Source organism: Rhinopithecus roxellana, chromosome 17 (assembly GCF_007565055.1).
Source record: "Rhinopithecus roxellana isolate Shanxi Qingling chromosome 17, ASM756505v1, whole genome shotgun sequence".
NCBI lineage: Eukaryota > Metazoa > Chordata > Mammalia > Primates > Cercopithecidae > Rhinopithecus > Rhinopithecus roxellana.
Window position 1 is genome coordinate 38,382,961 of NC_044565.1, and position 13,750 is coordinate 38,396,710.

General features: G+C 37.2%; 1 protein-coding gene across 8 annotated transcripts in view; it reads right to left on the bottom strand.

Moving 5' to 3' along the window:
- Positions 1–13,750, bottom strand: part of EHBP1 (EH domain binding protein 1) — a 352,471-nt gene that overhangs the window by 60,774 nt on the left and 277,947 nt on the right. For 6 of the 8 annotated variants that reach the window (XM_030921086.1, XM_010369131.2, XM_010369129.2 and 3 more), the window contains one exon: positions 4,575–4,722. In XM_030921086.1, coding sequence (XP_030776946.1) covers positions 4,575–4,722 — 148 coding nt within the window. The remainder of the gene's footprint in view (positions 1–4,574; positions 4,723–13,750) is intronic. The other 2 variants (XM_030921089.1, XM_030921087.1) reach the window with 1 other exon arrangement.

Consider the following 13,750-nt stretch of genomic DNA (forward strand, 5'->3'; position numbering starts at 1 on the left):
ATTCTCACGGGCAAAATTTTAAAAAATTTCTTCATTCATCCGAAATGCAAAACAAAGTGTACTAGTTTGTCTACAGCAAAAAGAGGCAAAGGTCTGCCCGGTGCAGTGGCTCACGCCTGTTATCCCAGCATTTTGGGAGGCCAAGGTGCGCAGATCACCTGAGGTCAGGAGTTCAAGACCAGCCTGGCCAACATGGTGAAACTCTGTCTCTACTAAAAATACAAAAATTAGCCGCGCATGGTGGCAGGTGCCTGTAATTCCAGCTACTCGGGAGGCTGAGGCAGGAGAATTGCTAGAACCCTGGAGGCGGAGGTTGCAGTAAGCTGAGATAGTGCCACTGCACTCCAGCTTGGGCAACAGACTGAGACTCTGTCTCAAAAAATAAAAAGAGGCAAAAACGTCAGTTTAAAGTTAAGCAAATCTAATCTAACTAAAGCAAAGTGATAAGCTATGAAATAAATAATAAGAAAATATGTATCATATATAATATACTTTATAATATATATGTGATATATGACATGATATGTAATATCATCTTAAAACAAGGTAGTCACCTTCCTTGCAAATGTGTCCATAGACCATTAACAAAAATTTAATGTGCATTTGGCCAAAATAAAACATTAATAAATTCCCAAAGCAGAAATTTAGGTCCTATTCCCTGACCACAATACTACACAACTAAAACCAAAAATACTAAACTTTATCAACATCTGTACCTTGTCAGGAAAGATTCATACAACCCACATCGTTTCTTACACAAAATGAGGATTTTAAAATAAGGCCATCACAGGTCTACAGTTACAAAATGAGGCAAAAATGAAAAAAACATATGCAATACACTACCTGATTTTCTCATAAGTCCCACAAGTATGTCAAACAGAGGGTAAGTGAAAGCTAGGCTATGGCTACTAGGAGAGGTGTGATTCTGTTATTTACACAAGAATCAGGCTATTTCTGGTTGCAACAGGATATAGGCCTCTTGATTGTCTGAATATACAATTATGGGTGACCTAAAATACCTTGTATGTATTTTCTGTGGACATCATGAAGCTGAAGGCACCTCACCTCCAAATTAGTAAGTTTTCTTTGCTCACCAAGGCTGGTTGCTGCTTGAGAACAGAAAAAGTAGGCTTTCACAGGTGAGTTCAGGCAATGGGTCTGAGTGATGATCATGTTCAATACATTCCCCAGGCTGTGCATCCATCTTATTATGTCAGCTCTTCACTACCCTCTTTTATCACTCTGGACTACTGCTTCGAAAACCTTCCTACCCTAGTTCTCCATCTAGGCTGGTCTCAAATTATTTCTCTCTCTTCCTTTCACACTACTCCTTAGCAAAACTTCTCTTTTCAGACCTGATGATTCCTACTAGACCCTAGAAGAGTGGACACTCATTTGTTAATTCTTTCCCTTGACTTACCAAGCTCATCAGGGTCATTTTTACTTAGAAATTAGACTCTTGTGAACTCAAGTGAATTTTGAATTTGCTATGCAAGGGTGAGCAAACTACAGGCCAGGGGCAACATCCAGCCTACTGTCTTCTGAAGGTAAATAACAACCAGACTCATTCATTCATATATTGTTCAAGACTGCAAAGGGCAGTTCAGGCTACAAAGGGCAGAACTGAGTAGCGGGGACAGAGAGCACATGGCTTACAAAACCTGCAATGTTCTGGCCCTTTCCAGGATGTTTGCCAAATCCTGGCCAAGCACAGTGGCTGGCACTGTGTGATAAATAAATGTAGATGAATCATTGAATTTCAAGAGGAATTTTACCTTCCTCCTTGTCCTAAAGATTTCTCCACAACTCTCACTCTCAGTAGCTAAGGCTTAGACCTTGAGGCCAGAGGAGACCTAGTTTGTTCCATATCCGTTTATGAAGACAGGCCAAGACCCACCACCGAGGACATGAAATAGGCCTGTGTCATTTGTCTCAGGTCAACCTTAGTTCTCACAAACAGACTACCATTTGATATGTAGCTGCTTCCAACATCCAAGGTAGGCTGTGTCCTATGAGAAAAATAGACCCTGGTCACTTTGGTCTCCTTCAGGAATAAGAAACCTGACTCCTCAGGAGGTTCTCATAAGTCATTTGTCAAACTCTGCCCCTTCTTCATTTCACCTGGTTTTCCTTGTTCTAGTCTGTATTTCCTTGCCAACTCTATAGATCCAATCCTCACTTGTCCTTTGTTTACTTTGACTGTTGAATGATGGCAAATTCAGATCTTTACTGTCCCTCATTACCAGGTAGCAACCACACTTTGGGTTGTAACACTGACAGTCTCCTTGCCTCGTCTAGTCCTGGCTTAGCCTCAAGTGTAGTCGGATTATAAAGACAGGACTAACTATATAGGTGACACATCCCATATCATTAATAGGATTTTTACTTCTTAGCCTTCCCAGAGTTTATAAGTCATTTAGCATTGTTATCTGCTCACTACTGGGAAAAACAAAAAATAGATACCAAATGCTCCTTCATCCTATTATTACTTGTTCTCCTACATGGTTTTATGATGCCACAGGAAGGTGGCATTAATAGCTTCAGGAAGCCTATCTGGAGCATAAGAATATGGGGTTTTTCTATGATTCAAAGATATAAGGAGGCAAAGATTTATTAAGACTTACTTAGAATATGTGGAGATTTTTAAGATGAAAGAAGCATCTAATTATTAATAATAAACGACAGCAAATTGTCATAGTATTATACAAATGTAGCTGTGAATAATTACTGATCTTACTATAAAACTGAAACTGTAGTAGAGAACGTAGAAATTGCAATAAAAATCCTGCATGATAGCAATCAAAAAGGGAAGATGAAGAAATCTTTTTTTTTTTTTTGAGACAGCATCTCACTCTGTCACCCAGGCTGGAGAACAGTCACATGATCACAGCTCACTGCAGCCTCAACTTCCTGAACTCAAGTGATCCTCCCAATTCAGCCTCCTAAGTGGTAGGACTGCAGGTGTGTGCCACCATGTCTGGTTAATTTAAAAAAAAAATTTTGTAGTGGGTGTGAGTTGGTTGAAGGTAATGATTTAATTTAAAAAAAAGTGGAAAAAAATTAAAATAATTTTTGTTTTTTGTTTTTTGTAGCATTAGGGTCCCATGATATTGCCCAGGCTGATCTTGAACTCCTGGGTTCAAGTGATTCTCCCACCTTTGCCTCCCAGAGTGTTGGGATTACAGGTGTGAGGTACTGCACCTGGCAAGGTGGGTTTCACTAAGATACAGACATTCTGAGAAGATCAGAGGGACAGATACATAGCTGTGTGGGGAAGAAGCTTTCAAATGTATGAGATGGAAGGTTAGATGTTATAAGCATTAGAATTTTCTACAGTAAGCTTTTAACATAAGGAATCAATAAGATATAACAGCAATAAGTTTCCATTTACTTTGAGGAAACTTATCATTGACCTAAGAATAGCTTATCTTTGTTTCAGCCCTTTTAGGCAACCTAGGGCCTCCAACCTAGGGCCATGGACCAGTACCAGTCTGTGGCCTATTAAGAACCTGGCCTAACAGGGCGAGTGAGCATTACCTCCTGAGTTCAGCCTCCTGTCAGATCAGCGGCGGCATTAGATTCTCACAGAAACACGAACCATCATGTGAACTGCACATGTGAGGGATCTAGGTTGTATGCTCCTTATGAGAATCTAACTAATGCCTGATGATCTGAGGTGAAACAGTTTCATCCTGAAACCATCCCTCCTTACCCTCCTGGTCCATGGAAAAATTGTCTTCCATAAAACCAGTTCCTGGTGCCAAAAAGGTTGGGGACGGCTGCTTTAAGGTCTTATTTGAGTCTTCACTTGCCTACTCTTCAGGGTGATCTTTGTATTCTAAGATTAACTCAGGGCAAATATCTGCCATGTTTTGGTAGATAAGTAGGTTATATACCTTCGAAATAAAAAGCTCACAAGCCTTCTGAATATACTCCTCTTAAAAACGTAAAATGTTCCAAATTAAAGATGTCCAAATTGAGCATCTCCGAAGGTAAAATTAAAATTATCTTTAATTATATATACAGCCACTGTCCCAACATCAAGCTTAGATTAATCTCTGCAGATATTGAAGAAGACCCTCTCAGAGTAAGGAGACTAAGAAGAAACTGAGATGGGACTTATATAAACTTCTAACATCTCAGGCTATAATGCCAGAATATTGTTAAAACTACTTTCTAAATATCTTGTTTGAAGTGAAAATCTTTCATGACAAAGCTCATCACTAATCGTGCTATGATTTAGATGTTAGGGACTCAATTACATTTTACATACTCCTAATACAATTAATGAGGAATCATGGGGTATCACAAACCAAGGTATGAGTTTTATACAAAAGCATATTCTAAGACAGTACTTCTTGAGTATTTTTAAATGAAGCCAAAAAGTTGATTTGGAAAACAGCAACAGTTATCTTCTAATTTACTATGCTTCCTTTAGGTGTCTTGCAACATATCAATAGGTTAGAAACTTTGTATTTTTGAAGCAACATTTTGAAGTAAGAATAAAAAGTCCCAAAAGGTCCACTGTGGATTTCTGGGTTGTCTGTAGAATGATACAAGATTCTTTAACTCACCTCCACATGCCTTTGACCTTTCTTTCAACTTTTCTGCAGCCATTTCACCATAGCTGGGAAGTTCTGACATCTTCACTCCAGATCGAGCTTCTGCTATTAGCTGACGAGCTCTCTCTCTCAGCTGCCGACGTCGCTCTTCATCTTGCTGCTAAGATATATTGAACAGTTGCCAACTCAGTAATTGACAGAAATGCAATTTCATTTTCAATCTGATCATCATGATAGTAACTGGTTTACAGCATGGTGCTTGGCCCACATTATAAATAGGATGCTCTATATCAGTTGGATGTCACACAATTTTTAAAAGACATCCTAGAATCAGATTTTTAAAAACATTTACAAATTATTTTATTAAAATGTCCATTAAAAATACAAACTAAAGAATGGTAATACATATCACTGAGAAAATATCAGAAATTATTATTAATAAAAGAATCCAGCTTACAGAAAAAAGTCACAATACTAAGGACAGAATTTTAATTCATATTTTTAAAGAATAGAATTTAACTTGTTATTTTTGAAAAAAGGCACAGAGCAATGGCTAAAAGACATCTTTGAGAGCAGAAAATGTTGCTATACTATGCTGATCAAATGCTATATAGGAAATGGCTTATTTAGGGGGCTAGAGTAAGAGTAGGGATAGTTTGTCAGTACATAATTTGATTTAAAAACTATCAACAAGTTTTTCCTTTTGGTAACTCCCTCTCTTTTTGGTAACTCCCTCTCTCCCCAAATGTATACAGAGAAGAAAAATTAAAATCTAATGTGGTTTCTGATATTTAAAATAACTAGACAAATAAGAGAGTTGTTGACTACTAAAAAAAGGATTATTGGCTGGGCACAGTGGCTCACACCTGTAATCCCAGCACTTTGGGAGGGCCAAGGTGGGTGGATCACAAGGTCAAGAGATTGACACCATCCTGGCCAATATGGTGAAACCCCATCTCTACTAAAAATGCAAAAGAATTAGCTGGGCATGGTGGCACATGCCTGTAGTCCCAGCTACTCGTGAGGCTGAGGCAGAAGAATCACTTGAACCCAGGAGGCAGAGGTTGCAGTGAGCCAAGATCACGCCACTGCACTCCAGGCCTGGCAACAAAGCAAGACTCTATCTCAAAAAAAAAAAAAAAAAAAAAAAAAAAAAAAAAGATTATTATGAATCGCAAATAATCAATGTGAAACTGCTTTGTAAATTGAAAAGCATATAAAATAAGGCATTACTATGATAAAACAAAGACTGAAATAATCTGGCCCCAACATATATTTCCCGGGTTATCTCCCCTTAACATCTCCGAACCTCCATAAATCCTTACATCTATTCATACAGAATTGTTTGTATCATGTAGCTTCATGTACTTGTGGCTCTGAGTGTGTCATTTCTTTTTCTTGGAATGAGCTTCTCTAACCTTATTTAATTTCTACTCGTTCTTCCAGATTCAGTTTAAATCCACCAAACCTCCCCTCTCTATGCCCCCTACTACTTCCCTAAGAAATAAAGTAATCCTTCCTCTATGTTACTTCAGCACTTTATGTGTGTCTGTGTGTGTATGTTATTTTTTTAAACAATACTTGTCAACTTACATTATAACTTTGTAGGGATGCCTCCTTCACATTAGAGTTGAAATACATCTGATTTACCTTTGTATCTCTGGTCTTTAGTACATAATTTGTGCTAGGTGCTGTAACCATTTCAAGGATGATGACATAAGGGTTCAGAAAACGGAGAACATTTTTGGCTGAGGGGCAAACAGAATGCATCATGCCATCATGGATTTCAAGCTGGGTCTGAAGAATGAGTAGGATTTGGAATAGGTAGAGATAGAAGTTGGTGGTTAGGTAGGTCAGTGTAGGAGAGACAAGGAGGTAGGAACAGTACAAAAACATAGAGGCAAGAAGGTATATGGGGAAACATAACCTAGTTTTCCTGAACATAGGGCAAAAACAGTGATAGACAAGGCAAGAAAAATAAATTTGGGGAAATACTTTAAAGGCCCTGTCCAACAGGGAGAGGAGAGGTGCTTTAATTTTATTCTAAAGACAGCAGGGACCACTGCTGGGCTTTATTTTTATGCATGTCTTTTTTTTTTTTTTTTAAGTCTAGATGAATCATCAATTAGAGATGTATTTGAGAAAGATTAATCAGGCAATGGTGCATAAAATAGACTGGCATAGAAGGATGGCAATAGACTAGTTAGGAGGCTCTTATAAGAGTCCAAGGAAACTGTACTGAGATACAAGACTAAGACGGTGGCAATGGGAATAGAAAGAGAAAAGTGTAATATATTAGAATTAGAGGCACTAATTCTTGGTAACATTAGATGCAGAAGGAGGGAAAAAAACTCAGAAATTTTTAACTTAAGCAACTAGTAGAACTGTGATGTTCATAATAGAAATAGAAAAACTAAAAGGAACTATAAGAAGCAAGGGAGAGAAAGTCTGTGCGAAGACATATTGGGGTTGAGAAGCTGGCAGGAAATCTGAGTAAAGATGTTAGTAGGTAATTGAGAAATAAAATGGATACTAGGATGTGAGGTCAGACTATGACTAGAGAGCTGATGAGCTATAGGAATCCATGAAAGCATTTGAAGAGGGTACCCTAGAGAAAAAGGAGCGACACAGACTAAAACATGGAAAACATCTATCTATATCTAGGTAAGATATAGATAAGATATATATTGAAAAGAGGACACAGAAAGAGGGAGAAGAGAACTAGAACACTGAAGTATCCAGATAATCAAAATAGCATAGGCTTTCAAGAAAAAGGAGTAATCAATTGCAGCCAATGTTAGAGGTTAATGAGTCTGAAAATTTTAAAAGGGCAATGAAACTTGGTGAGACATTGATGTATTTTAAACCACATTAAATAGTCTGTTGCCTTAAAAAACAAACAAAACTTGGTGACATATCATTAGGGACAAGGGTAGAAACCAATGGGTAGAACTCAAGTCCAGGCAATTTTTTTTCACAAATTTCTTGAGAAATCAAGTAAGCCATCAAAATTAATGGGGATAGGTTAATGGGGATGCCCAATGGACCCAGGGACAAGCCTGAAGCTCCCAGTAGGGAACCAATTAGAAGAACCCAGTAGAGAGACAATTTCATTCTCAAAAAGAAAAATGACTGCAATGAATTGAATCAATGAGATCACACATAGAATCAAGGAAAATTCGAGTCCAATATGATATTCAAAACACAGAAGGATATAAAAACTTATTTGTTACCATTTAAGGCAGCTTTGAAATAACTCCTACAAAGTAGTAATTGAAGGAAAAGAATAAATTATTTTGTATTTCTGGTGGGAAATGAATTTTAGAGTAACCAAACAGTCTCAGTCAGTAAGGGAAAGCTCTACTATATATATATCTGTGTGCGTGTGTGTGTGTGTGTTTGTGTGTGTGTGTGTGTGTGTGTATGGTAAACCCATCCAAGCTGGAATGCACTGGTGCAATCACAGCTCGCCGCAGCCTTGATCTCCCAGGCTCAAGCGATCCTCCCACTTCAGCCTTCTGAGTAGCTGGAACTACAGGCATGGTGGCCATAGTTTCAAAAAAAAAATTTTTTTTTTAAGGTTTTGTAGCGACAGGGTCTCCCTGTGTTGCCCATGTTGGTCTCAAACTCCTAGGCTCAAGTCACTCTCCCACTGGGATTACAGGTTTGAGCCACCATGCCCGGCCTAGCTCTACTTTATAAGCTCTACTTTATAAGCTCTACTATATCATTTAATAATGCCCCTAAAAGGTAGAATTATTAAAAAAATCACTTTGCAAATCATAATGAATGATTCTGGCAAGGATCATCAACTGTTATTAAAGCTCTTAGGTAAATGTCTGATAAGGAACTGGATAGTCATGCTGCAGCCAACTGTATTTTCCAAAGATGGCCACAACAGTTATCGCTCATCCCAATGCTCTTCTGCAATGTGACCTTGCCACTCCCTCAATAAGAGGAAGAGTTTAATTCTTCTGAGCCAGCTTTAGTGACTTGTATGTAAGAAACAGAATGTGGAAGTGTTGCAGGTGATTTCCAAGGCTAGGTCAGAAAAGGCCATACCCCTTCTGCCTAAGCTCTCTTGAAATTCTTATATTCTGTCCTCTTTCTGGGAACCCAGCAGTCATACAGTGAGAAGACTAAGTTACATGTAGGTGCTTCAGTTGACCATTCTAGCCAAAGTCAGCCTTCAGTCTTTCTGGCGTAGGTCCAGACACGTGAATGAAGAAGGCTTTAGATGACCTCAGACTCTAGCCATTTTGAGCCACCCCCAACTGTTAACGTCCTACAGAATTTGTAGAGCATAACAGCAAGACATTTTTTTTTTTACATCACTAAGTTTGGGGTGGCCTGTTACACAGCAGTAACAACTGGAACATATGCTTAAGTAACACCACACAGATTACTTTTAGTTGCAAGGGGAAAACCTAATCTGTAAAAAGAGAGATAAGAACTAGATCAGAGATTAGGGACCACGAATCTAGCATCATTAATGTTGGGTCAATCATATGTTATATGTTTTTTGATATGAAGCACATGAACTGCACACCACCTATAATATTCTACCAAAAATGTTTAAAGTGAATCTACTCAAACTTTAGATATAATTTCATGTTTATCATAAGCACAGGGGATAGAGAAGCACGATAAATGACACAGCAAGAAAACCACCAAATAGATCCAAAAGGTAGGATATCCCAGACAACTGACCTGATCATTTTAATAAGTCAGAGTTAAGAAAACATATGCATAGAAAGAGATTTGGAAGGGTATATGCAAAGTTGTCATGGTGAAGATTTCTGGGTATCAAAATTTGATATTCGTATTTTCTTTTGACTTCATTTTCTAATTTTCTATAATACACATATACTACTCTTATAATAAAATTTATTTTAAAAAATAATCTTGACTAGTTGTGGTGGCACACGCTTATAATCCCCGCTACTCAGGAGGACTGCTTGAGTCCAGGAGTTCAAGACCAGCCTGGGCAACTGGGCTACATAGCAAGACCCTGCCTCGAAAAAGCAAAGCAATGTGATGGTATGCTTCCTGAAGTGTATATTGTGGTAGGGGCAAAAGAAGAGAGGTCTAACATTCAAGTGAAATTTTATTAGTATCTGGAGACACAGACTTATTCATAGGTGAGGAATAGTATGCAATAGGCATAGTGAGACTGAAGATGCAAGAATAACATTAAAAAAATCCTCAGTTTACTATCAGTGTTTCTGTTTTTCTTTTTTAAATTTGAGACAGGATCTCACTCTGTTACCTGGGCTGGAGTGCAATGGTACAATCATAGCCCACCACAACCTTGACCTCGCCAGGCTCAGGTGATTCTCCCACCTCAGCCCTGTCTCCATCCAAAGTAGCTGGGACCACACGTGTGTGCCACCATGCCTGGCTAATTTTTGTAATTTTGTAGAGATGGGGTTTTGTCATGCTGCCCAGGCTGGTCTCAAACTCATGGGCTCGAGTGATTCATGCACCTTGGCCTCCCAAAGTGTAGGGATTACAGGCATGAGCCACCACATCTGGTCCACTATCAGTGTTTCTAAACTTGAAAAATATACTAGGAATAAAAGAAATTACAGGATTGATAATGGTGAGTTTGATGATGGCTGCTGCTATCTCCTGAGCATTTATATGCTATGTACTTTATGTGCATAATATTTAGTTTTCACATCTTTATTTTTACCAGTAAGAATATTTAAGTTTAGAGTCACAGCATTCCACAGCTAGACCTGATGTCAGAGCCAGGTATTCAGCCCAGGTCTGTTTTACTCCAGAGCCCTTGCTCTTAACCACTAAACTATATGATTCCCAAAGTATCAAATTATATGATCAAATGAGGAAAATGGAACTTTTACTAAACTTTCATCTTTCAAACTTATGAAAAGTTAAGAGTACTAATAAAAAACCATTATTTAATATGCCTCAGGCAACTAAGCTTAAGTGTATTTCACTGACTGAATAATAACTTCTTACATAGCTGGAATTTGTTGATTCAAACTAAAATGAAGGGTCATTTTTACTGAGTTAAAATGAAATAAATGATTCTAGTTTTCTGAATATGAAATGGCAACCTAATTTTTTTCTCACAAGCTATCACCTCCTCTATCCCACTAATACTCCCATCTGCACATTTTTCCCAGAGCTTACCAAGAGTGCAATTTAAAGTAGGCAATCGTTAATAAAACCAACTCTAAATACTAATTAGGAACACCTTATCAATTTCCATGTAAATTGTTTGTTTGTACTTATTTACTCATGATTGTTCTCTATACAATAGAAAAAAATGCAAATGAACAAATCAGAATGTAGCCCTAATGGGACTTTCTGTTTATAACCATTAGCCCAGAGGTGTGCTCTAATTCAATTCTCAAGTAGCAAGATTTAGCCTCATTAACAGACTGCAAGGGCAGGTTACAACTCATAAAACCCTACAGTAAACAAAGTTTATGGACACAGCACAAAATCTTGAGCCTGATTGACAGAATTCTAGTTCCCTATCAGATTGCCTTAATTTACTTTTCTACTAATGTCCTAACACCACGGAGACAATTTTGCTTGGGCCTGAAGCTCTCCAGTGGGATGGCGTATCTGTGTTGTTTGTTTTCTCACCCTTTAACTTCCCTTAAGACAAAAAACAACTGAGAAAATAAAAGTTAATTGTTAAGGTCACGAAGGAAAAGCTTGTAATTATAGTAATTGATTATGCCACCAATTTTAGTTTAATTGATAGCACTAATTTTCAGTTTATTAGTCTCCAGGTTCATCATAACTAAAACTAGTTCATTTTAATTTTTATATGTAGGCTCCATTAAAAGATATTTTGCAATAATACTGAAAGAATAGATAGCAATACAATCTATGCATTTTTTTTTACTCAAAATAGCCATACTGTTTATGTCTAAGGACAAAATGACCAGAGAGGAGGGACAATGATTATCTTATTTTTGTATAGCGTTCAACACAAACTGCTCAAATACGTTCATAATATTTCTGACAACGAGTTTGCCTAAACCTAAGAAATGTGTTTTTGAAAGCTGCTTTGACCATTCTACATTCAAAAAAAGACAGTGACTCATAGCTGTAAGTAAATCATGTTTACCATGTGTGCTGGAAAAAAAAAATCTTTTCACTGGGTTGCAGAGGCAAGGCAACTTAGAAAACTGCTGTTACTTAAAAGATAAGTATACTTCAAAAATCCAATACATAGGAAACCTATGCATCTTTCATTTACTTATGTAGTCTACATAGACTTAAATAAATGGAAGTAGTTAGACTTCCTATTTGTAAGAATGGGTCTGATGACATTCACCTTTTCCTATATGGTATTATTTAGAGTTAGACTGAGTTATAAAGGATAATCCTGCTTTTGTAAGATGGATGTGTATTCTTTGGAGGGTTTGATAGAAGCTGTAGTTTTGGGAGGTCTCCCTCCCCATGACTATCTTTTTACAATTTGTAACAAATTTTTGAGTAAATACTAGCTCTGTGCCCTGTGTGTTTGCACATGTGTATGTGTTATCTCATTTACTCCTTACAACTCTGTGAGATAGCTGCTATCCTTCCAATTTGATAAAAACTGAATCTCACTTATATATACCGCCCAAGGTCATACATCTTGTAAATGGCATAGTAAGAATTAAAATCAGTGTCTGTTTGATATCAAAGCACTGGCCCTATCTATTACACAACTGCTATTCAGAGCATTTTCTGAGGCCCTACAGTGATTATGATTTTTTAAAGTCCCAGTTCTTTATGTATACTTGGGTTATACAAATCAGTTTAAATTTCCCTTTGTGCCACTGAATAGAGAGAGATGATGAGCAACTAATTTGTTTACATTCGCTTAAAACTTAGGTTCCCAACCTTAAATTAAAAGCCTTTAGAAAAGTGGTAAATGTATTTAAGCTTTGCTTTTCTCTTTGCTAACATCTTCAGGATAAGGCAAAAGTCCTGCTACGGTGCAAAAGGAGCCCTGTTTCAATCCAGTGAATTTGAAATATTCAAATATAGATGGATCAGAACTAACCACTTTGGACATAAACTTTAATAATATTTAGCCCTTTCACAGCATGTCTTCAAGTTACTACTTTCCTTATCATTCTGAAATGGTCTACAATCTGCCATAGATAGATGCACTAGTAAAATTTGACAATTTAAGGACAAACTCTTCAAGAATAAGTAATGTAATTCCTTGTTTCCTTTCCATAAAAATGTATTGGTATGCAATTTTTATATTTCACAGTTCACCGACATCTAGGCAAGCTTTCTTCCACTGCTTCAATGGTGCTACTTTTAATTTTATCCTCCTTAGTCGTAGTAATTAAAGTGATCAGCAGTGGCATCCCAGCGGCTTTGACACAGCTACAACCCCCTAGCAGACTTTTGCTTTTAAGGGGAAAGGGAAGAAAAAGACTGGAGTTTCATTTCACAGAGAACAAGAAAATCAAGCTTCTCCAATCCCCAACTTTATTCAATTGTTCTTTCAGCAGCCTTTGGATCTTAAGAATCAAATAAAAATGGCTGCCATGGGGGGTCCTTTTTATACTTGCCGCAAATGTCACCAACTGACATTACTTTAGCCAAAAAATGATGCCATGGATTTGTGAAGGTGAATTAGAACATGAGAAACTGTCAGTGTAGCTGCTGAGATCATTACCCACCCAAGGATGTCTTTCATAATATTAGATACTTTTACTCAGTCTGCTGAAAAATACAGATTGAGAAGTCTTTCTATTTAAGAAACATGTCTACACACATTTTCATGAAATAAGCTTTAACAAAACTTTAAAAACATATTATTTCAAATAATGTAGTTTGTATCCATACTCTTTGTAAAACTGTGTTTATAACATAAAAAAGCACTCTATTTCTACCAAAAAAACCCCCCACATTTCATCCTTTACCTCCTTCAAGAACATCCTGTGTTTTTTGTTTTGTCTTCAGTGTTTCATACAGTCTTAGTAATTGAACTTTAATTAGTTGAGCTAAATAAATTTTAACCTATCTAAATTTTTTTAAAAAAAAGTTTTACTGAGTGCTGCTAATATTTCACAGTATTCTGTTCTCAAAATGGTCCATGAAATTCCTCAATTTTGTAGTAAACTAAAAGAATTTGACTGTCACCCTTTCATCATTAGACAGGGAGCAAGACTCTGTTATTAGGCATTCAGAATGGA